The sequence below is a fragment of the Camelus dromedarius genome, chromosome 8 (assembly GCF_036321535.1).
Source record: "Camelus dromedarius isolate mCamDro1 chromosome 8, mCamDro1.pat, whole genome shotgun sequence".
Lineage (NCBI taxonomy): Eukaryota > Metazoa > Chordata > Mammalia > Artiodactyla > Camelidae > Camelus > Camelus dromedarius.
In genome coordinates, this window is record NC_087443.1 from 58619202 (window position 1) to 58642817 (window position 23616).

The 23616-nt window shown below is 53.3% G+C and overlaps 3 protein-coding genes across 3 annotated transcripts; 2 read left to right on the forward strand and 1 right to left on the reverse strand.

Annotated features, from left to right (window-relative positions):
* The first annotated feature begins 1326 nt into the window (after nt 1-1326).
* Nucleotides 1327-13607, forward strand: SEMA4G (semaphorin 4G). Its single transcript, XM_064488339.1, is given in 16 exon segments — nt 1327-1415; nt 4389-4867; nt 4962-5110; nt 5389-5451; nt 8019-8117; nt 8235-8328; nt 8481-8594; nt 8768-8937; nt 9021-9190; nt 9452-9596; nt 9726-9948; nt 10355-10470; nt 10609-10769; nt 10977-11041; nt 12431-13047; nt 13049-13607. Coding segments are annotated over 15 exon segments (2523 nt in total). The 5' UTR covers nt 1327-1415; nt 4389-4743; the 3' UTR covers nt 13262-13607.
* A 1608-nt stretch (nt 13608-15215) lies between these two features.
* On the reverse strand, nt 15216-16469 carry MRPL43 (mitochondrial ribosomal protein L43). The gene is made up of 3 exons (XM_031461617.2): nt 16253-16469; nt 16056-16162; nt 15216-15940 (listed from the first exon to the last, which is right to left on the reverse strand). Exons 1-3 carry the CDS (start codon nt 16381-16383, stop codon nt 15699-15701), a joined length of 480 nt encoding a protein of 159 aa, XP_031317477.1. The 5' UTR covers nt 16384-16469; the 3' UTR covers nt 15216-15698.
* Nucleotides 16470-16536: 67 nt separating this feature from the next.
* Nucleotides 16537-21620, forward strand: TWNK (twinkle mtDNA helicase). Its single transcript, XM_010974449.3, has 5 exons — nt 16537-18336; nt 18525-18765; nt 18898-19005; nt 19316-19457; nt 20387-21620. Exons 1-5 carry the CDS (start codon nt 17094-17096, stop codon nt 20705-20707), a joined length of 2055 nt encoding a protein of 684 aa, XP_010972751.1. The 5' UTR covers nt 16537-17093; the 3' UTR covers nt 20708-21620.
* The last annotated feature ends 1996 nt before the right edge of the window (nt 21621-23616 follow it).

Consider the following 23616-nt stretch of genomic DNA (forward strand, 5'->3'; position numbering starts at 1 on the left):
GGTGGAAGTGTGCGTGGGCCCTGCTGTCTAGCGATCTGCAGTCACACACAGCAGCCCAAACTACGGGATTGTATATGATGAAGTGCCAAATTGAGCTTTGGGGAATTCTGAAAAGAGGGTGACATGTGGTTCCCCGGGTCTCTTCAGTTAAATACTAATAGCTACTTTAATCATGTTCACCCTCTCTCGAGCCAGTGCTCATCTGCCTGTTCCCCCACTCCCTGCTCCTCCAGAGCTCAGACTACTCGGCACATGTGAGACTCAGTTACCTATGACCCTCTGGCCCTCATCATTTTCTTGGGCCCATATCAATACTGTCATGGATGAGACAGGGAGGATGAGGCCAGGTCACTGCTGGAGATTGGGTTTGATTCAAACCCTAGAGGAGGATTTAACACGCAGTGGAAATTATGACCTGAGTTGAGGGGAAATTGCAGGGTCAAATCACATGGGAGGACTACCCTAGTTGAGTTAAAGGTGTTGAGTTCATTCTGAGGAGGCTTCCTAGATTGCTGCTGGGTAAGGTGATTAAGTCTAGGAAGGACAGGATATTTGCCTAGGAGGAGCCACTGGAAGATCAGAGTAAGAATCATGTTCAAGGTGAGCTGGAAGGGAGGGCAGATGTCTGAGTGACCCAGTCCCTGAAGAGGTGAACCCCAGTTATGTCTGAGATTTGTTGAGTGGACAGCTATAAATAGTTGTGGCTTATTTATCCAGAAAAACAGCATCTTCTGCGTGCACTTCTCGTCAAGTTGTTACTCCATCCTTCCAAGCCTGACCCCCTTCAACCCTTCAGACCTCAAGCTGAATGACCAGGTGGCTGGGAACCCTTGAGCTAGGAATCAAGACGCAGTTCTGTGTTGAGTGCTGCCTCAATGCTTGGTGTCCATCTACTCTGGCCCTCTACCCTAGGCAGAGGGCAGAAAGAGGTGGCAGGAGTGCAAGAAGTGAGGTCCAGGTTAGAGGACGGGCCAAAGGGCCCTTGGAGAGTTAAGCCCCCAGAGGACAGGTATGCACATCCCCAAGAGTAGGCAGATCCAAGGGGGTCCTAGGGTTGAGAGAAGGGAAAGTGAGATAAGCCCTTCAAGGGCGCACAGGGTGGTGAGGCCACCACTAGGGGGCGATACCCTGGCCATGGCCCTTGGGGGCGGGGCACGCCAAACGCTTCAGGGCTGTGTGAGCCTTAACCTACTGTGTAGGGTGGGGGCGCGAAAGCAGAGAGCATCCTTCCCCCGCCCCACACCCTGTCCTCTCTCTCCGGCTCCGCCCCCAGGCCCCCGCCCCACCCCCAACTCCGCCTCCACCCCCGCCCCGCCTCCGGCCGCGGCCCCTTCTTCCCGCAGCTGGTGCTGTGGTGCTGTGGGGCCGCGGATTCGCGCATCGCTGTCTCTATGGCCGGGGATCTGAGCGCAAAGGTGAGAAAGGCGTGGAGTGCGGGCAGTGGCAGGGCCTGGGCCGGGGGGCGGGGGCCACGCCAGGCCTTCTCCACGTCTATTATACCCTCCAAGCTGGGTCAGGCCTTTCTCACCACCAAGTCCCCTGGCCCCGCATAAAGGCTCTAGAGGGGCGCGGGCCAGGCCTCGGGCCGCGCTGGGCGCAGAACTGCCGCCGCAGAGTCAGGAACTGGCATGGGGCGGGGGCCCGCGTGGCGAACAGTGTTCCCTAGGATCTGGGTCACGTCTCCCAGCGTCCGGCAAGATCGAAGGAGAGCTTGTCCTCGGTCTGCAGCAGTAGAGGCTGAGGTTAGACCTGAGGCGAGGAAGAGAACCGCGGACTGTCCAGGATGGTGGAGGGAGAGGATAGTGGGGGAGGGGTTCTCAGGCCAGGGGGGATCGCCACCCTACTGGGTGGAGGGAGAAACCGCCCACACTAGGCAGGTGGACATCTGGAATGAAGGTCGAGAATCTGCTGATCCTACACGGATCCTGTTTGAGGGCTGTCTCCCCTCCTCAGTTCCCTCTGCCCTAACATCTAATAATGGGCAGGTGGTTAGAGTTCAGGGGGCTGGCCCTGGGGAGGAACCCAAGCTGTGGAACTGAGGGTGGAGTGTGAGATGTGGACTAGAGACCTTGAAACCTCTTTGCCAATGGGGGAGAGGGGTGGCATCACTACCCCCCCATTTAGCCCCGCACTCCCTCCCAACAGGTTAAGTGGGGGCTGAGAGATACATCCCAACTCCCATGTCTAGAATTGCAGTATTCATGGAAGTAGAGGAGGGCCAAGTTACATGTTCCATTCCATCTTTCCTTTGCTAAAACTAGGGGCCTCCTCCTACCTGGGTTAAGTAGCCCCTCCTTCCCTAGCAGAGCGGCCTTGACCCATACATCCATTCAATCTGAGCATCCGAGGTCAGAAGCCTCCCCTATCACTACACACACACACACACACAAACACACACTCACAAACACATACTTGGATTCTGGCCTTAGAATTGGGACTTTGGAAAAGGAGGCAGGGTTCTGCTCTGCATCTTACCCTCAGTGGACACTGGCAGCCTCCAAGCCTGCAGTGAAAACTAGACCCCTTATGTACATATGCTTGTCTCTGTGTAGATGTTATTGTGTATTTGAGAACTGTGCGCATACACATGTACTTGATCCTTCTGTGAACATGACAGTGCCTGACCCAGTGTATCAGTGGGTTTGTGTGCATGTCCCTACACGTATGTGTGTATGTGCAAGACCCTCCTGTGAATAGGTGTACAATCCTTCATATACACATGTGTCGGTTTATTACCCTCCATGTTAACCCTTGAGGCTGGGTGACCTACTAAATGAATGGGCATGTGAATACAACCTTACATGTGAATATGTATGAACACATGTGGCAGGCCCTTTAGGTGAATATATGTGTGCACAAACCTCCCTGTGAATGAGTGTGTGCATGACTCTCCTGTAAATACATGTGTTCACAGCCCTCCTATGAATATGTATGTATGCGTGTACCATCAGCATGCACATCACTTTGGACATATGTGACTCTTGTGCAAACCTATGTAAGTGTGCCATGCACCACACTCTGAGTGGTTCCTCTGACCTGGGGTGTGTTCATCTTGCCCAATCCTAGGGACTGATCCCTCCTAGCCATAGGGCTCCCCTCTCCACTTGTGCATTGGGTAAATAGGAGGCCCCAAAGGTAAACAGGTGTGCCTCTACAGTAAGAGGTGGGGCACAGGCAGTTTACCTGAGGCATCCTGCTGTCTTCGCCCCCAAATCAGAAGCTGATGCTTCTTTTGTGGTTCAGAGACCCTCTTCTGTCTACTCATACCCTCATTCTCCCCCTCTGGGCTCTGCCCACTACAGGGGTGACCTTTACCTCTTGCAAAAATGCTCCAAATTTCTGTTCTCCCTCTGGCCAACTCCTGGTCCCTCCCCTCTCCTCAAGGCCACATAGTTAATATTTGACCTGGAAGGGAGAGAAGAGGCCAGTGGCCCCTCTGGCCTTGTTTGTGGGCCTCTGATGAGATTGGGTGAGTCAGGCTTCCTCCACACCTAGCCCGGCCAAGCTTCGAAGCTTCAGAGATCAAACCTGTTACAGGGGTCAGAGGAGGCCTGCCTGCCACATACCCCAACCCCATCCCCAGCTTGCTGGCTTGAGGGAGGGTCTAGGTGTGGCAGTAGTCTCCAAGATATGCCAGGGAGGTGGCCAAGAACTCAGGGATCCCACTGTTCACCTTTTCCATGTGGCTTATGTCTCAATTAAGTGGCCTTGAACACTAGAGCCTCCTGCACAGACATTATACCTGTGCAGCCAGGGGGTGCCCAGATACCCCCACCTGTGCCTGTGAGTGCCTGTTGGCAGGTAGGGGCATGTGTAGATACCTAGCCAGAGAGTGCAGTACAGACTCGCAGGGGCAGGGCAGAGATGTGCACCCCCTTGGAGAAGAATGCTGAGGAGGAGTATCTAATTAAAGAGAAATTCCAGAGGGAGCTCTCAGGCCAGGAAAAAGAAAGAACAAAGGGAAAACTGGACAAAATAAACAAAGGCCCATTAAGTGTCTCTGCCCAGGCTTTCCTGCACAAGGCACCCCCGCAGGCAGCAGGGGCAGCTGCTGCCCTAGTTGGGTCTCATTGCTGGGAGAAAGCATTCTCCCTGAGAACCAAGGCTCCACTGAGGTGGAGGCCTAGCTAAGCTTCTGACTCGGTCAGAGGAGGGCTGTTACCTCGGTTTTGGGTTGAAGGGAGTCTAAGGTATTGTAAAGTGGGCAAATTCCACTCAACTTCCTGCATCAGAGCAGCGAGTCAACAGAATGACTGAGGCAATTCTCTTGTGGGAGTTTTGTAGATGCTGGACCTCCTCCCTTTGGTACCACCTGAAGTCTGGGGTAATGCTGTCTACCTTCCACCCACACACAAATCAAAGGGTTTTTCTCCTGTTTCTTTCTTCAGAAAACGGACCTCAGAGAGCCAGGACTAACTCTGCTGTCAGAGGAGGGTGACCCCATCAGTGACCTACAACCCCTCTGTGATCCCACAACTCCCTCTCCCAGTGGAGTTTGTATTAGATGCCAATAGGCAGTGTATAATCCATTCCTCCCCTTGACCACTTACCTGGGATTCCATGGCCACACAACCCTGTGATTCCATGTCTCCCCTATTCCAGGACCCTCCCTGGCCCCATGACTCCTGACCTTCCATGTGACTTCCCTGGACTTTGACCCCTGTGACTATTCTTCCCATCATCCCCTTTACTCTGGCCCTGGCTCCCTTTGGGGGTCTTGTTGGTCTGGGCCTCCCAAGGAAGATGTGGGGGAGGCTCTGGCCCCTCCTCCTGAGCTTCCTGACCGCAACTGCAGTCCCTGGACCCTCGCTGCGGAGACCGTCTAGAGAACTAGATGCCACCCCGCGGATGACCATCCCCTACGAAGGTTAGACACCCCCAACCTCAAGAAGCATCAGCAGCCAGGGCTGCAGGTGGGGAGACAACCTCAGAGCTGGGGTCAAATCTCCTACTCTCCCCAGAGCTCTCCGGGACCCGGCACTTCAAGGGCCAAGCCCAGAACTACTCAACGCTGTTGCTGGAGGAGGCCTCAGCAAGGCTGCTGGTGGGAGCCCGAGGTGCCCTGTTCTCTCTCAATGCCCACAACATAGGAGATGGGACTCACAAAGAGGTCAGCCTCTGGAACCTGGACTACCCAGAGGGTCTCCAGCTTCATCCAGCTCCCTGGGACCTCAACTTCCTGGAAACCCTGTCAGCCTTCCATAGCCCCCTGGTCAGACAGCACTGCCCTTCCTGACCCAGGTCTCCCATACATCCAATGCTCCTCCTGAAATCTACCCCTACCCAATTTCCCCCGTTCCCTGGGGTCCGATCACCTAGTCCCACAGATAATGGGGAAAGGCAAAGGTATTCTCAATGCATCAGCCCATTCCCTTCCCCCTCCTCCAGATCCGCTGGGAGGCCTCTCCAGAGATGCAAAGCAAATGTCATCAAAAAGGGAAAAACAACCAGGTATGTGGTCTACCCTGTCCCCTGCTCCTTTCCTCTTCCTCCTCAGTTGGGGATATCAGGGTTAGTGGAGACACAGTTGGAGAGGCACAGATCTGCCAGTCATTTGCAGCAACCACAGTAACCACTGTAAGTGTAAGTGCCACTGGAGTGGCAGGCCCTGGGAGCAGGACTTCTAATCCAAACATCTGGTGATCTATTAGCTTGGTCTGCGATAGCATTTTCATCTCCTCTGAGCTCCCAAATAATCACGATAACAATAAGTAATCTCTAGAAAGTGCTGACTTAGCTATTAGCTCACCTAATTCTAAAATAACCCTATGAAATAGTATAATCCTCCATTTTACTGTTGAGAAAAATGAAGCTCTGGTCAAGGAAACAGCTCATGGACCCAGTATTCAGTGGAGGGATGTTAGCAAAGTGTCAGCCCTTTCTGACTAAAGAACAGGGTGTCTACAGGGGTCCTATGTCTGGCTATGTAACAGATCCATCCGGAGAGCTTTTGAAAAACATATTCCCAAGGTCTACCAGCCTGGGAATTCCAATTCAGTGGGTTTGTGGTGGTGCTGGGGCAGCTGCATTTAAAGAAGCATCTCCAGGAGATTCCATCAAAGGCTGCCTCTTGGTACAACATGGGTAGAAAATGGGGCTGGTAAGGCAGATGGAGCCCAGTTTGTGGAGGGCTGTAAACAGCTGGGTGGTTGGATTTTATTCTGTGACAGTGGGCACCCTCACCATTTGATACTTTAGAGACCCTCAAACCTTAATGTGCATGTGAATCACCTGGGTATATTCTAAGTGCAGATGTTAATGCAGTAGGTCTGGGGAAGGGCCTGAGATTCTGCAGTTCTAACAAGCTCCCAGATGAGTCTGACACTGCTGGTCCTGGACCACACTTGGGTAGCAAGGCTTTAGGAGAACATTTCCCAAAGCATGTTCTGAAGAGCATTAATTTTCAAAAGAGGTACTTAATGGTTAGATAAGTTTGGGAAATTCTACATGCTCAGTGCTCCAGTGCACAGCAACACCCTTCAAGCTTTGAGGAGTAAAGGTAGGTTTCACCCATGGTTTCCTACTTATTTGACCACAGAATTCACCCCCACCCCAGCTCCCCCTTTTTTAAATGTAAACATCTTGGGGAAACATTACTACAAGAATATTTTCATGGTCTCAGGCACTGGATGGGTTAAAATAGAATGAGTATGGAGGCGAGGAAGGCAGTGGGGAGGTTGGGGGCATCATGTAAGTCAGAGGAGGGAGACCTGAGCAGGCTGGTGGAGAAGAGAGATGGATGCCAAAGTTCTACACCTGGTGAGGAAATGGGATGAGAAAAACAGGCCAGCATGGACTCAAACCCTGGGTAACAGGCAGGAGGAGGACTCATTAACAAGGCAAAGAAGTCAAGAGGGCGGCAGCTTAGGGCATTTGATGGGCAGAGACCAGTGTGGCTGGAATAGGGTGAATGAGGCCAGAGGAAGGGGCAGGGCCCTATCATGCAGGCCTGGAGCATATGGAACCCTATGTTCAGGACTCTGGTGAGCCACTGAAGGGTTTTTAAATACAGCGGTGACATGGTCTGGTTTATATTTTTAAAATATGCCTTGGAAAGTAGGTTGCAAGAGGGTGCTGACTGGTAGAATCTCTCTGAAAGGAAACTCCAGACAATGGTAACAGCAGTCTCCTTTGAAGGCAACAAGGATAAAAGGGAGACTATTTACAACATATCCCTTTGTTCCTTTTGAATTTTACACTGTGTGCCTGTATTCCTCACTCACTGAATAAATAAGTAGTTTTTGTAAAGACTGGCGGAGGGCTGGAAGAGCTGTCAGGTGGTCGCTGTAGTTGTCCAGGGAAGAGATGATGGTGGTAATTTGGGCTAGGGTGGCAGTAATGGAGGGGGAGTGGACCAAGTCATAAGACATGTAGGACAAAGGCTTAATCATGACAGAGACTGAATGTAGGGGTGAGGGAATGGGAAGCAGCAAAGATGACGCCTGGTTTCTGGACTGAGTACAGGATGGACAGATGAAGTTAGGTGGGAAAGACTGGACGAACAGGTTTAAGAGGGAAGACGCAGGTTAGGAAGGAGGGGATGAGCTTGGTTTCTGACAACATGAGTTTGACATGTCTGTGGGATATCAGGTAGAAAGATAGCTGGAAGCTGGGGGTGGGTTTGGTAATGCCAGCCCAAAGCAGGTATGGGAGCTCCATGACTAGGGGACATTGCTGAGAAGGAGATGTGAGAGAGAAGCATCTTAGAGCAGTGAGAGCCCTTGGAGCCGCCGGAACTGCTGGTGCAGGGGACAACAGAAGATGCAGGAGAATCCAGCCAAGCGTGTCAGATAATCCAGGAGATAGTGGAGAGAAGAGGGGTCATGCCATTGGGAGGCCAAAGGACAGTGAGTTCCAGGGAACAGTCTGTGTTCTAGGCAGTGAAAATGCCCACAAAGATCTTGGGAAGAACTATTTGTCCTGTGGGTAGGGGCAAGAGCCAGACTACAAAGCTGATCTAATGGAAGAGGTCTCTAAGGAGACCCAGGGCTCACAGCCCTCCCCTACCTATGCCACAGACGGAGTGCTTCAACCACGTGCGATTCCTGCAGTGGCTCAATGCCACCCACCTCTACGCGTGCGGGACTCATGCCTTCCAGCCTCTATGTGCAGTCATTGTGAGTCTGCCTGCCCCTGCCCTGCTTGCTGGTCCCTGACTGCAGACTGGTCTGACCTTGGGCAACAACCCCTGCCTGTCCTCAGGATCACTGACTTCTGGCCCTTCCTTCCCCCAGGATGCTGAGACCTTCACCTTGCCAACCAGCTTCGAGGAAGGGAAGGAGAAGTGTCCTTATGACCCAGCTCGTGGCTTCACAGGTCTCATCATTGGTGAGCATGCCCTCCTCCCCCATCCAGGCCCCTCATCCATAAGCATGCTGTTTGTGGGACATGGATCTCATTGCTAGGACTTGCCACCCACGTGTGTTATGTGTCTGGTTGTACGTGACATGTCTCTCATGCCTGGTATGTCCCTGCCTCAGATGGAGGCCTCTACACAGCCACGCGGTACGAATTCCGTAGCATTCCTGACATCCGACGGAGCCGCCACCCACATTCCCTGAGGACTGAGGAGGCACCGATGCACTGGCTCAATGGTTAGCAGGACAATGCAAAGGATGATCAGGGGGACAGGGGACTACTTCTTCATCTCTACTGCCATCCCCAAACCCCCAGGAGAGCCTGTTTATTCCTGTGCGTTGTTGAGTGAGAGCGGTGGGTGGAGACGCCCAGCCTATCTCAGAAACCACCTGTACTGCCTGACCCACAGATGCTGAGTTTGTGTTCTCTGTCCTGGTGCGGGAGAGCAAGGCCAGTGCAGTGGGTGATGATGACAAGGTTTACTACTTCTTCACGGAGCGTGCTGCTGAGGAGGGTTCCGGCAGCTTTGCTCAGAGCCGCGGCAGCCACCGCGTTGCCCGCGTGGCCCGTGTGTGCAAGGTGAGCAGGACTGAGGTCAGGGCAAGGGTGTAGAGGCTGAACCTCTGACCCTGGCCCTTGATGCCATGCCCCTACCTTCCCAGGGAGACCTGGGAGGGAAGAAGATCCTACAGAAGAAGTGGACCTCCTTCTTAAAGGCGCGTCTCATCTGCCACATTCCACAGTATGAGACACTACGTGGTGTCTGCAGCCTGGAAGCGGACACCTCAGCCCGCACGCACTTCTATGCGGCCTTCACGTTGACCACACAGTGGTCAGTGCAGGGACAGTGGGGAGGCAAGGAACGGGGACAACATAAGGGCTGGAGCAGAGGTCAATGAGGATGAGATAGGACCCATCATGGGGAGCCTGGCTGCAGACAGAATTTCAGGCACATCCAGTGGCCTGCTGACCCTCAGGAGAGGCCCTATGGGCCTGGAGCTGGGGTTGGTCAGGGTAACAGTGGGCTCCAGGCCAGGCAGGGGGAAGGCTCCACTTAGTGTGGCTCAGCCCCTCCTCTACATCCCATCCCTAGGAAGACCCTGGAGGCCTCAGCCATCTGCCGCTACGACCTGGCCGAGATGCAGGCTGTCTTTGCAGGCCCCTACATGGAGTACCAGGATGGTGTCCGGCGCTGGGGCCGCTACGAGGGAGGCGTGCCAGAGCCCCGGCCTGGCTCGGTGAGTTCCCAGGCCTGGAGTCACTGCTGAGTAGCAGGACCCCTGAGAGAGGCAGAAGGGTCTAACCTTGTGGGGAGGATGGGCAGGTGGTAGAGTCCTGAGATTCACCAACCCCATCTCCCACCACAGTGCATTACAGATTCATTGCGCAGTCGAGGCTACAACTCATCCCAAGACTTGCCATCCCTGGTCCTGGACTTCGTGAAGTTGCACCCACTGATGGCTCGGCCCGTGGTGCCCACACGTGGACGGCCCTTGCTGCTCAAGCGCAGCGTGCGCTACACGCACCTCACAGGGACACCTGTCACCACGCCTGCTGGACCCACCTATGATCTGCTCTTTCTGGGCACAGGTGCTTCTGATCCCTGGCCTGAGCCCTCTGGTGACTGCTGACCTGAGTCCTTGATCCCTATTGACCTCTAGCCCCCTGGATGACCCTTGATCACAAAACCCTGGTAATCACTGATGTCAGTTCTTCAATGAACACTCACTACTGGCCCCCAGTGACCACTAGCTCTTGGTGACTACTGATTCCTGTCACCAACCACAATGACGTCTGACCCTGGTCACTAATGCTTCTGAATCCAATCATTCTTGCCATGACCAGGTGGGAGTTCCCAGTGTCCTGAGGGCCCACAGCTTTTGGCTGAATCCTTGTCTCTGACCACATGACTCCAAGCTGCTCCCTTCAGGCTATTGCAGGGAGCTGAGAGTAGATTCCACTGTCGGAGTCTGACCTTCTGTCCTTCCCCTACCAGCTGATGGCTGGATCCACAAAGCTGTGGTCCTGGGCTCTGGGATGCACATTACTGAAGAGACACAAGTGTTCAAGGAGCCCCAGTCTGTGGAGAATCTGGTCATCTCTCGGATGCAGGTAGCCCCTGACTCCTAACCCTCAATATTCTGGACTTCCCAGAATAGGTGGAAGGAGTGGGGAGGCTGGCATTGGATGTATGTGTGTCTGTAAGTGGGAGGAGGGTGTTGCCAACCAGCTGTCCTCTCTGGCTCCTAGCATAGCCTCTACGTGGGGGCCCCTAGTGGAGTCATCCAGCTACCACTGTCCAGCTGCTTCCGCTACCGTTCCTGCTACGACTGCATTCTGGCCCGGGATCCCTACTGTGGCTGGGACCCCAGCACCCACACCTGCACAGCGATCACCACTATAGCAAACAGGTCCCAGGGTAGCAGGTGGGAGGTTATAGGGGGCTGTGAGGGTCCTATGCACCCATGGGATCAAGGCCTGAGGGGAGGAGGAAGACCTGCCACCCCAGCTATGGAGAATGGGGGCCAGTTGTTGGTAACAGGCCATTTATTGACCCTTCCACTGGGGGAACTGAAGCCCAGTTCCCTTGTTCATGAATCCTGATCTTCTGTCTCCAGGACAACATTGATACAAGACATAGAGAGAGGAAACCGAGGATGTGAGGGCAGGGACAGGGACACAGGTAAGTGACATCATGGATGTGTGTGGGTCTGGCGGCACATAGCCTTTTCTCTTTACCATTATTTGTCATTTGTATGTGCATGTATGTATCTGAATGGCTGTGTCTGTGCTTTCAGTGAGGATGACCTAGCACAGAGTAAATGCTTAACAAACATTTGTTGCCCCAAAAAATTATAAAGGAGGAAATAGGCTCAAGATACGAAGTTTTATGTCATTCCTGGAGCTTACAGCCAAATGTGTGAGCAGGCAATCAAATGATCACACAAAAAAATTATTATTTTCACTGGTTTTGGTTACAAAAGAAGTAATTACAACTATGCCAAGGGTTTGAAGGATAATAGGTACTTCCCAAGGAAAATCAGATGGCTAAGCTGATATCTGAAGCAAAAGCAAAAGTTAATAATTATAGTTAATATATACTGAGTACCTACCATGTGCCAAGCACTGACCAAACACTTACATGCACAATCTCACTTGTTCTCACAGCATTCCTATTGGAAAGGTACCATTATTACCATCTCCATGAGGGGCAACCTCGCTGAGGCACAGGGAGAATAAGTAAACTGCCCAAAGTTAATCAGTTATTAAGCAGCAGGGTCAGAATTTGAACCTGACCCCAAGCAGGCTGACTGGAGTTTGTGCTTTGGATCATGGCTGTGCTCTCTCCCGCAATTTAACTGGGCAAGCAGAGGGCATGGGGAGGAGATGATACCAAAGCAGAGGGAATAGCAGGCACAGCAAGCTTGGTGTTTGAGCAACAAGAGAAGAGACTGGAGAAATGGGCAGGGACGGTGCTGAGGCAGGGGAGTGGCATGATTTCCTTAATGTTTTTAAAAGGTCACCCCACTGCTGCCTGGAGAATAGATTAGATGGGGGCCAGAGTGGGCCAGCAGTTGGGAAGGAGAGATATGAACAGGTCTGAGATAGATTCTAGAAGCAGAATCTTAGTGAGGGTTAGAGACAAAGGTGAGGGAGAGAGAGAAAAAGGGAACTCTAAGGTCTCTGGGAAATGGCTGGTGGTGCCATTCATGGTGATGACAATTCAGGAAAAAGACCTGGTGTAGTTTGGGAGGGAGGCTTTGGCCTTACTTCTTGTGACATGTCCAAGAGACCTCACATGGAGATGCCTAGCATGTGGAAGATATTCAAGTCTGATGCTCAGAAGAGAGCTCCATGCAGGAGATAGAGATGAGGAATCACTGGCAGATGGCAGGAACTGAAACCGCTGGGAAGGGCCAATGTGAACCTTATGTGGGAGCATGAGCACCGTGATTCCAGATTCTGTGCTTGGTGCTGGGGATGTAACAGTGAACCATCTGGCTTGCCATCTCTAGTACCCTCTCAGGATAGGCAGTCACTGACCACTCTTACTGTCTCCCGCTCCCTCTAGGGCCACCACCACCACTGAAGACCCGTTCTGTGCTCCGGGGTGATGATGTCCTACTGCCTTGTGACCAGCCATCCAACCTGGCCCGGGCCTTGTGGCTGCTCAACGGAAGCATGGGCCTGAGCGATGGGCAGGATGGCTACCGTGTGGGTGTGGATGGGCTGCTGGTAACAGACACACAGCCTGGGCACAGTGGCAACTATGGCTGCTATGCTGAAGAGAACGGCCTCCGCACCCTGCTGGCCTCCTACAGCCTCACGGTGCGGCCAGCCACTCCTGCCCCAGCTCCACAAGCCCCTGCAATGCCTGGGGCACAACTGGCACCTGATGTGAGGCTGCTCTATGTGTTAGCCATTGCTGCACTTGGTGGCCTCTGCCTCATCCTCGCTTCCTCCCTCTTCTATGTGGCCTGTCTTCGGGGAGGTAGAAGAGGACACCGACGGAAATACTCACTGGGTCGAGCCTGCCGGGCAGGGGGCTCTGCTGTGCAGCTGCAGACAGTCTCAGGCCAGTGTCCTGGAGAGGAATATGAGGGCGATGATGGGGAGGCACCTGGGGGCCTGCAGGGTGGCTGCCTCCAGATCATACCTGGGGAGGGAGCCCCAGCCCCACCGCCCCCACCCCCCCCCACCCCCACCGGCTGAGCTGACCAATGGGCTGGCAGCACTGCCCAGCCGGCTACGTAGGATGAATGGCAACAGCTACGTGCTCCTGAGGCAGAGCAACAATGGCGTGCCGGCAGGGCCTTGCTCCTTCGCAGAGGAGCTCAGCCGCATCCTGGAGAAGAGGAAGCACACGCAGCTCGTAGAGCACCTGGATGAGAGCTCTGTCTGAGCCCAGCCCCTAGGACAAATGCTCTTCTAAACTAGCCTGGCTGCCCCAGGCTGGGCTGCTGCCTCCCCAGTGCAGCCACCCTACCTTCACCCCCTAACTCCAGGCCCTTCTCCCAACGTTTTGATGTCCCCGTAGGGCTGGCCAGAGTCAGGCCCAGCCAAAGTCCCCTTCTCAGTCTCCACAGACCCATCTGTGAGCAGCCCAGGCCAACCGGTGCTCCTCAGAGGTAGGTGCTCCCTCAGGCTCTGCACACTCAGACCCAGCTCCTAATCCCTTTTAACCTAAGCACTTGGGAAGAAAGGATGCCATCTTCCTGCCCCGTCCATCAGCTCAAACCCTTCCTCTTTCTCCCAGGCAGGGCTCTGCAGATCCAGATGGCCTCAATGTCACCACTCTCTGCATGGCCCCATGTGCTGAATGGTCCTGAAAACAGACAAGACCTTTGCCAGCCACCAGAGCCACACGTACATTCACATGCACACGTGGAAGAATGTCTATTAGCTGGGCTGCAGGGCTCCCACCCCCACCTCCTGGTGCATTTTGGTGTTTCATCCCTTCTTCTGGACTTTGGGTGTCCTCCCAATTGCCACATCCCATCTTATCTAGTCCTCTCTCGTAGTCCCCGCCCCATGTGATGACCTCTTTGGCAAGAGCTTGGGAACAGGCCAGCCTGGGGAGGTAAGACTGCATCATTCCCTCCTCTCCCTTAATGTGCAGCCCTTGTGAGTCAGCCTTCCCACCCCCTTGGTCACTCTCAAGAGTGACAGAGTTCCAGGCATGTCCCTTCCTCATGCACATGTGCTTACATTTCCACTCACATGCACCTTCTGAGCCTCCCCTTGCTGCCTCGGACCTGTGTCTGTTGGGTTTGGTCCATGAACATTTCAGAGGGAGAGTCTCTCCTGTTTAGCTGTCCTCACAGACACTTCCTCTGGACGGGTGACCAACACTGCACTCAATGAGCCAGCCTCCCTCTGGGGACCAAGCATTTGCTATCCCTAGACCAGAGTAAGGGGAGGAGAGATCTGATGTCTCACCTGGCACATGAAGCCCGTTCTTGGAACTATGCAAAGGGCAGAGGCTGGGAGTTTGGATGCTTGGCTCCCACCCCTGTCCTACCTCACCGGGGCACTTTCAGGGTCCAGGGGCCTCTGAAGTCTCCAGGCCCATAAGGGACAATCAAAACCTGACTGAGCTCCAACATTCCCCTTGGGTGAGGATGACTGTTATTTTTGTAGTTGAGAACGTGGACTCCCACGGATTTTTACTGCCCTTCACCCAACCTCTCCCACCTCCACCCCACAATGAATGTATTTATTGTGAGATGGCCACACTTCTTTAGGAATGCCCCCCGCTCACCACCCAGGAAGGCGGGACTGGCATGTGACAGAATGGGGAGCCTGGACTCAGCTCCTCCCCCCACTGTTGGTTAATAAATACCTTCTTTCCCCACACCTATGAGTGGTCTGCTTGGTCTAGTCTGGCCTTCCCCCAGGGGACCGGCTTCTGAGCCTAGGGTGAAGGTGCAGCAGGGTTGGCTTTGCTTCCCACAAAACCATTTGCAGAGGAAATTAGGATCCTCTGCTTCCATTCTGACTGCACTGGGCAAGTACTTAAAGGCTCTCGCTGTTTACTGATGGTGCTAAGGGCATGACAAGCAAAATTACAACAGTCCAAGATTCATACAGAGGATTTTAGGTTTTTACCTTCTCAATCTTTTCCTCACGCTGGCCCTGCCCCCCTCCTTTTTTAGTTAAGCCTAGAAAATGCTGCCTATTTATCAGCTGGCCTGAGAACATTCTCTCCAAGGGTCAGGCCTAGATTAATCACATAGCCATTGATAATACACCATCCTGAAGATTTATTACTCATTCTGCTTCTGGTTTTAGTATAATAAAAAAAAAATGGGGTTATAGTTAAAATATGCACGTATTTGGAAATAAGACTTCAAGTGTGACCTTGGCAAGTTTATTAACTTCAGTTTTCTAATCTGCAGACACACATTCACAAAGATACACATGGCCTAGCCCAGTTCCAGGCTCACAGCAGAGTATAAGGTGCTAGCTCTCTCTAGGTCAATGGTTGTAGAAACAGGACACAGGAGATTCTTCAGAAGTCAAACCTGAAAACCCTCACTGTGATCTGAGAACTCTGATTCCAGAGAAGAAGACACAGCAAGATCCTTGAAGACTCTCAGGTTTCACGGATGTCAACTGGGTAACAATTAGGAGACTCACAAAGTCACTGCCCCTCTCAGTGGGCACCAAAAAGAAACAGGCAGCTCTTCTTTATCCCAAGCACTAGCTTTGGCATCAACTTTGCCTTTGGTGGGCTCCATCTGTCTACCTGGGCTTGGAATCCCGTGAACCAGTTGGGGAAGAATCACCTCTACTGGGCCGAGTCCAAAGCCTGGGATTGGAGTTGGTGGGGCAACTCTTCACTGTACTTGCACCTGGCCTGGGGCAGGATCCTGGACCTCTCTGGGGCGCAGCCCGCCCAACGTTGTCGATTTGTTGGTGAAGGGATGCCACTGGCCCTGGATGCTAGGGCTGTCCGTGTGGAAGGGCTTGCGGATGCGGATCACATCCAAGCCCGACTGGTCCGCCAGCTTCTGCACCAACGTAGCGATCTCCTCGACCGACTTGCAGTGGATGCTCTCCTCGCGCACAGCCCCGTTAACTGGCCGCAAGGAGGCAGGGGTAAGAGGAAGCTGATCAGATGTCAGATGAGCGGCGGACGAGCAGGCCAAGCACCCCCCGATGCCGCCCTCCAGCCCTCGTCCGGCCCCACTCACGGTATTCGGCCACAATCCTCGGCACACAGCACGGCCGCGGGTTCACGTATATTACGACCCCGGGATTCCGTCGGGCGAAGTCAGTCACCTCATGTTCCACGAACTCCCTGAAGGACCCGAGAAGGGTGAGCAAGGTGACCCTTGACCCGGGGTGACCTCGGCCCGGAATCGCACCCCCGCGCCCTTCCCCGGCTCACCTGGCGCCGCGGGAAGAGGGCGCGTCCCGGCTGAGGCTAAAGCTGAGGCGCTGCAGCTGCTGTACGTAGCGACCCAGCCCATTGTGCAGGACACTGGTCAGGAAGCGGCTAGCGGTCCCGCGCGCCGTCATGGCCACAGATCCAAGATACCCCAGCCGAACCGAGCCGAGCCGAGCCGAGCCGATCCTGGAGAAATGGGGGAGGGACTAACCCGGGGCTTCCGGTTCCGGGAACACTCGCGCCGCGGCAGTTTTGCTTCCGAGGTCACGGCGAGTGGCGCGCACAAGTGACCCACGTTGCCAGTGACAGGGGTGGGCTGAGAGTGATGACGCGGGGCTGAAGAGGCCACGCGGCTGAGGCGCGACAGGCATCTCTCTGGGCACGGAGCTCGGCGGGAGCGGCGGAGTGGCGCTCCGGTCGCTTGGAGTTCCCTTGAAGGAAGGAGCAGCGGATCAGGCCTCTAGCAGGGGGCTCAGCAGAGACACTACGAGAAGGACGCTAGCGGCCGCAAAGATGACAACGTGGAGGGGCAGTAGTGGCAAGGAGATGATCTAAAGAAACTATATCTGCGAGGCACGAGGGGCGCCGCAGAGGGTGGCGGAGGGGAGCGGCGGGGGAAAAGCTGTGGAGGACCTAAGAGGTAGGGAACCGGCCACAGGGTCGCGGATGTGAAAGGGTCGTGTCCTGGGCCATAGATGTGAAGCGGCAATGTAGAGGGGCTGAAGCGGATTCAGAGGAAGAGGAATGCTTTTTGGAGGATCCCCAGGGTCTGACCTAGTGAAGGCACCCGAACCGGGCACATAAGACATTTCAGGCAGTGACTTCCTCCATTTGACTAGAAATGTGGGTCCTTCTCCGAAGTGGGTGCCCCCTCCGCATCCTGCTGCCCCTGCGTGGGTCGTGGATGAGTCGGAGGGGCCTGCCACGAAACTTGGCCCCCGGCCCTCCTCGCAGACGGTATAGGAAAGAGGCTCTCCCCGCCTTGGAGGTACCAGTGTTGCCTGTAACTGCAACTGAAATACGCCAATATTTGCGAGCACATGGGATTCCCTTCCAGGATGGGCACAGCTGCCTTCGGGCACCAAGCCCCTTTGTAGGGGCTTCGAAACTCAAGGACCAGACTGGTGCTACCACTTCCTTCAGTCTCTTTATTGACAAGACCACAGGCCGCTTCCTCTGCATGACGAGCCTAGCAGAGGGGAGCTGGGAAGACTTCCAGGCCAGCGTGGAGGGGCGAGGTGATGGGGCCAGGGAGGGGGTCCTGCTTAGTGAGGCCCCAGAAGCTGAGAACAGTGAGGAGGTCCGGAGGATCTGGGACCGAGCAATACCTCTCTGGGAGCTGCCTGAACCAGAGGAGGCTCAACTGGCTCGTGTGATGTTTGGCCTTACCAAAGTGACAGACGACACACTCAAGCGTTTCAGCGTGCGCTATCTGCGGCCTGCTCGCAGCCTTGTCTTCCCTTGGTTCTCCCCTGGAGGTTTGGGATTACGAGGCCTGAAGCTACTAGGGGCTGAAGACCAGGGGGGTAGAGTGCACTATGTGGAGACCACCATTCCCCGGCCTGGTTCCTACCACAACCTGTTCGGATTACCACTGATCAATCGTCGAGATGTTGAGGTGGTACTAACAAGTCGTGAGCTGGACAGCCTGGCCTTGAACCAGTCCACAGGGCTGCCAACCCTTGCCCTACCCCGAGGAACAGCCTGCTTACCCCCTGCCTTGCTTCCTTACCTTGAACAGTTCCGGCGCATCGTGCTCTGGCTGGGGGATGACCTTCGGTCCTGGGAAGCTGCCAAGTTGTTTGCCCGAAAACTGAACCCCAAGAGATGCTCCTTGGTGCGGCCTGGAGACCAGCAGCCCTCTCCCCTGGAGGCTGTGAACCAAGGTTTAAACCTTTCCCGTATTCTACGTACTGCCCTGCCCGCCTGGCACAAGTCTATTGTGTCTTTCCGGCAGCTTCGGGAGGAGGTGCTTGGAGAACTGTCAAATGTGGAGCAGGCAGCCGGCGTTCGCTGGAGCCGCTTCCCAGACCTCAATCGTCTCTTGAAGGGACATCGGAAGGGCGAACTGACAGTCTTTACAGGTGACCCTTTGGGAAATCACTGCTTAGAGGTGGGGCAGAGGACCAGATGACTAAAGCATGTGGGTTTGGGCCACAGTAAAAGCGGAAGAAGAGCCTTCCCCTCCTAACTTTGAAACTCTGCACATGTCTTGGTTTCAAGGGTAGGGCTTTCCTCCCTCACCCAGGTCTGTGTCCAACCCCCCATGCAGGGCCAACAGGCAGTGGAAAGACGACATTCATCAGCGAGTATGCCCTGGATTTGTGTACGCAGGGGGTGAACACGCTGTGGGGTAGCTTTGAGATCAGCAATGTGAGACTAGCCCGGGTCATGCTGACACAATTTGCTGTGGGGCGGCTGGAAGAGCAACTGGACAAATATGATGAGTGGGCTGACCGCTTTGAGGACCTGCCCCTCTATTTCATGACTTTCCATGGGCAACAGAGCATCAGGTGAGCTTCCCAGGCCTGGGGTTTTTAAAGAATGGGAGGGCAGGAGAACAGACCTGCAACAGTTTTCTGACTGGGATGGTCTGGAGACTACTTGTAATTGACTTTGAATTCATTGCCCCTTTCTCTTCCCAGGACTGTAATAGACACGATGCAACATGCAGTCTACGTTTATGACATTTGTCATGTGGTCATCGACAATCTGCAATTTATGATGGGTCATGAGCAGCTATCCACAGACAGGTAACATCCTCCTCTTGTCTAGCTGTAACCCACTTGAACATACATGTCTTCTCAGGCAGCTGGCTTCTAGACATGCACCCTGTACTCTTATTTCCTGACAGGCACATACCATCCTTTGTGTATTTCTATCTCTGTGGAGGTTTGGGATGTGGCAGTAAGAAGTATGGACAGGGACCTAAGTGTGAGTCCTTGGGTAGAGGGAAGTAGAGCAAGGTTGTGTTTGTTGGGAGATGTGAACGAATGAAGAGTATGTCTATGTTCTTGTCCTTCAGTGTCTAGTAACCTGTTTGCTTTGTTGGGGTTGGGGCAGGATTGCAGCCCAAGACTATATCGTTGGGGCCTTTCGGAAGTTTGCAACAGACAGTAGCTGCCATGTGACACTGGTCATTCACCCCCGGAAAGAGGATGATGATAAGGAACTACAGACAGCATCCATTTTTGGTTCAGCCAAAGTAAGTGGTCTTTAGAAGAGTTCAAACTATGGAGAGTAGAAGAGGCAGTTGTGAGCATGGACAGCCCTCACTGAGCCTTAAATCTTCTTGAGTGTCCATCTGGAAGAGATAGGAGGCTGCTGCCTCTGGAGCCATGACATGAGGAATACAAAGGCTGATAATTATTGGTCCTTTGCCCTCCTTGCCCTCCAGGAACTTACATCCTCTATTGGTGAAAAGAATAAGAGTGATTACAACTGAGCATGATAAGAGCTATGATAGGTGGCATAAGTGTTTGGGGGAACAAAGACAAAAGACATTTGAGTCAGCCAGGGACATCTGGGGAGACTTCCTAGAGGAGGTGTCAATAAAGGTTGGGTTGGGTTTTGGCAGACAATAGGTGTCAAAATAAGCAAATAAATGGGAGTGCCTTCTGAGCAGCTGGACCAGCCTGATCCTGGAGCTTCCAGTGATACACTGAGTGCCTGTTACATGCCAGGCCTGGCATAGAGAATACAGAGCAAGGATCACAGACTATGTGCCATGATGGAACAGACATGGAACTGGGGAAGTTCCACAGAAGTGGGAAGGTGGTGCCTTCTTTACTTACGGGAATCAAGAATGATCTCTCTGATGAAGTGTGACACTTAGACTGGGACCCGTATGATAAGGTACTGGGACTGAGTGAGGTGATAAGCTGTGGAGCAGAAGTGTTAGCAGCAGAGGGAAGAGCATGTACAAAATCTGGGACAGCAACAAGGTTTTCAAGCAGCTGAAAGACTCAAGTGGCCTCAGCTTTGTGGTCAGTAGTTCAAAGAGCTTTGGTGATAAAGGAAGTACTTTTTCCTTCCTGCATTCTTGCTACTCCTCCCTGCACCCTCAGCCTTCCTTTGTGTTGCTCTCATATGTCTTCTCATTGCTCCTTCCTCCTTTGGCCCTTTATCCACCAGGCAAGCCAGGAAGCTGACAATGTTCTGATCCTGCAAGATAGGAAGCTGGTAACCGGGCCAGGCAAACGGTATCTGCAGGTGTCCAAGAACCGTTTTGATGGAGACGTAGGTGTCTTCCCACTTGAATTCAACAAGAACTCTCTCACCTTCTGCATACCACCAAAGAGCAAGGCGCGGCTCAAGAAGATCAAGGATGACAATGGGCTGGTGGCCAAAAAGCCCTCTTCTGGCAAAAAGGGGGCTATGTCCCAGATCTCTGAGACCTGCTCAGGCCAGGCCCCCAACCCCTGCCAGCCAGACCTCTCCAAGCCTTCAAGGTGAAGGCATTGCAGAGCTGGACACTAAAACGAGCCTAGCAGGACAGGCTGGGGTGGAGACTCTTTCTTACTCCTCTGCTAGGGCTGCCACTGTCTTGTGGTCCTGAGCTATGGGCCATTCTCAGTCTGAGGGGCCACGCCTAGAGCAGGGTTCCATTGCAAGAGAATTCAATTTAGCAGATATTTGAGAACCACTGGGTGCCAGACTTTGTTCTAGATCACTGACAAGACAGATGAGGTCCCTGCTTCCACAGAACCTGTAATCTGGTAGAGGAGACAAAACAAGCAGTGAACATATATACATGAAACATAATTTTAGATAGTGAAAAATGCTCTAAAGAAAAAGACAGTAATGTGATAGTGCTTACAGACTAGTTTAAATTAAGGTCTGAAAAGGTGTCTCTGATCAGAGGACATTTGAGCTGGGGCCACAAGAACTAGGATTGAGCCATTTGAACATCTGGAGAAAGAGGGATCCAGGCAGAGGGAAAAGTAAATACAGAGGCCCTGAGGTAGGAACAAGCAGGTTGAGTTCAAAGCAGTGGGGTCAGACCCCCTGAATGAGCAGGTTGAGTTCAAAACAGTGGGGTCAGGCCCCCTGACTTCCTGCCAAAACTTTAGCCCAGGCTTTCAAAGCCAAGGGTGACATGGTAGGTACCAAGTTCCTCTACTCCCCACTCTTGAGCCTGCGGTGGTGCTTACTACCATTAGGTCTGGGTGCTTGGCCTTTGTGATACCAGGGCCTCAAAGGTGGAAGCTTGGCGAGAGTCATGGAAGGAAGCTGGGAGCCCAGAGTGCCTGCCACCTGGACACTGGTCCCATGGTATGCTGCCTTAGACTGCTGGAGTGGATGCAATCATGACTTTTTTGTAGAGCCTTTTCTAGTTTTACTGAAAAAAAAAAATTTTTTTTTTCCATTGCCTTTGTTTCTGTGCTTTTTCTTGTTTGTCCACCAGGTGTCTCCCCAGTCTTTACTGGACTTTCTTACTTTGAATTGGGGTTGGATGCCCCCCCTTCCCTGTAGTCGGAGCTGTGTGCTCCCAGAAAGCAGGAGCATTAAAGGGTCTTCATGTACACACCCCCTTACACTTCTTCATGGCCTAGGGAAGACAGGATGGTGCCTCTTTATCCCTATCTTCCCTGAGGATATCCATGTGATCCCTGGCAGAGGTGTGGGTCACTGGGCCACATGCCAAGGCCTTGCCTGACCAGCTGTCCCTCTGTGACACAAGCCACTCACTGGCTTCTCATTGTGGACTCAAGCTCAGCATATTCTTATCTGGCCTCCCTGTCCATTTCCCTCCTCTTGTACCCTCTCAGCATTTCTCTTATGTTAGTGTGTGTCAGAACTGGGGCTCTTGTTTAGAAATGCACAACCTAGGCCCTGCTCTCCCCTCAGTCCTGGTGCGCTATTTCTGGAGGTTCATTTTTAAGAAGCCCTGAAGTAGACTGTAAAATAACCTACCCAGAGACCCTGTAAGGAATATTTCTAAATAATACTTTCCCATCTCACTTCCTCTGATATCCTAAAATCCTAGTTTCCCTTTAGATTTGCCTGCAAGAGTGATGAGAATGCAAGATGCTCTAAGGGGGCTGGGAGAAGCCTTTTGTAAGGGGGTGGGGGTGGTTCCTGCTTCCTGGAAGCAGGTATACCTTACCAAGGTCTCCCTGTCAATCTAAGAGGGAGCTTCCAGAACTCTGTGGAAGGGTCTCTGGTCTGTTGTGTGTGAGAACTGTGGCTACAATTGTCTCCTGAAACAGACTCTGGAGCAAAGCTGTTCTCTAGGGGAAGGGAGGGGAGAGCTCCTCCAGGGCCTCCCTTCTTGGGGGTCTCTCCCAGACTGGCTGGAGCCAGGCCTCCTAATCCTGCAGTAATCATTCCCAGCCGCTGGCTGGTCTAGGCCTCTTCCATGGTCTGTAACACTGAATGTCAGCCATGCCTTCCAGATGTACACCACCAAGTCTATCCTACCTATAAAGGATATAGGTTCCACATTCTGGTCTCCCTAGAATGCCTGGTGTGTTCTCAAGAAATCCTTTAGTGATTTCCATTAGGGGGGGTTTGTGAGGGCTCTGTAATTTGGGGATAGAAGGGTAGATATACACTTGCCTATCTTGCCCTACCCTCCTGGCAGACATCCCCACAGAGCACAAACCAGGTGATGGGGGGGGAGGGAAACTAAAGCTCCCCCAGCTCCGCTCCCTACCCAAACACATTCCATTCCACACCTGTCTTAAAGTCACATCAAAATTAGCCCAAAGATGTTCAGAAGTTCCTGGAGCCTAAAAAGCAATCAGTAATCCCTGGGTCCTGTGTAAGGTCCTTGGGAGCCACTGTCTCTGTACCCAGCCAAAGTGGATTGAGGCAAATTACCTGGTCTGGGAGCAGTACTCTGCCTGTGCCCAGCTGGATGATAAGAATCTCCCCCAGAGCTCAGGAAGAGCCTGGACTAGCAGGGTCCTGCTGGATTTGCAGCCCTGTCCTCAGATTCAGTGTCACACTTGGCTGTGAGGGGGCAGCTTTGGTCCTTCATCCCTTTACTGGGGATGGATTTGAAAAAGGACTAAATTCACTAGACTCCTGCTGCCCAAGTACTCAGGCTGCAAATATGGCCCAGATACCTGCAGACATCACAGTCGGCCCTCCCACAGGCTGCCTTGGGTGCCATGGAGGGAGGGAGCCCTTGGTGCCTCCCTGCAATACAGGCCAACTTCCTGTTTGTGCCTGTGGGTGGAACTTTATGAGTGTAAGAGAAGCCTGGCCGTACTCTGTGGGGGGCCAAAACTAGCAGACCTGCTCACCTGGGCAGACACCTACTCCTGGGTGGGGGTGGTGCCAGTTCTGCTTGGGCAGCCCAACCTCGAGGTGTGTATGTGAGGAAGGGCGGAGTCTGTTTTGGTGAAACCCGAGCC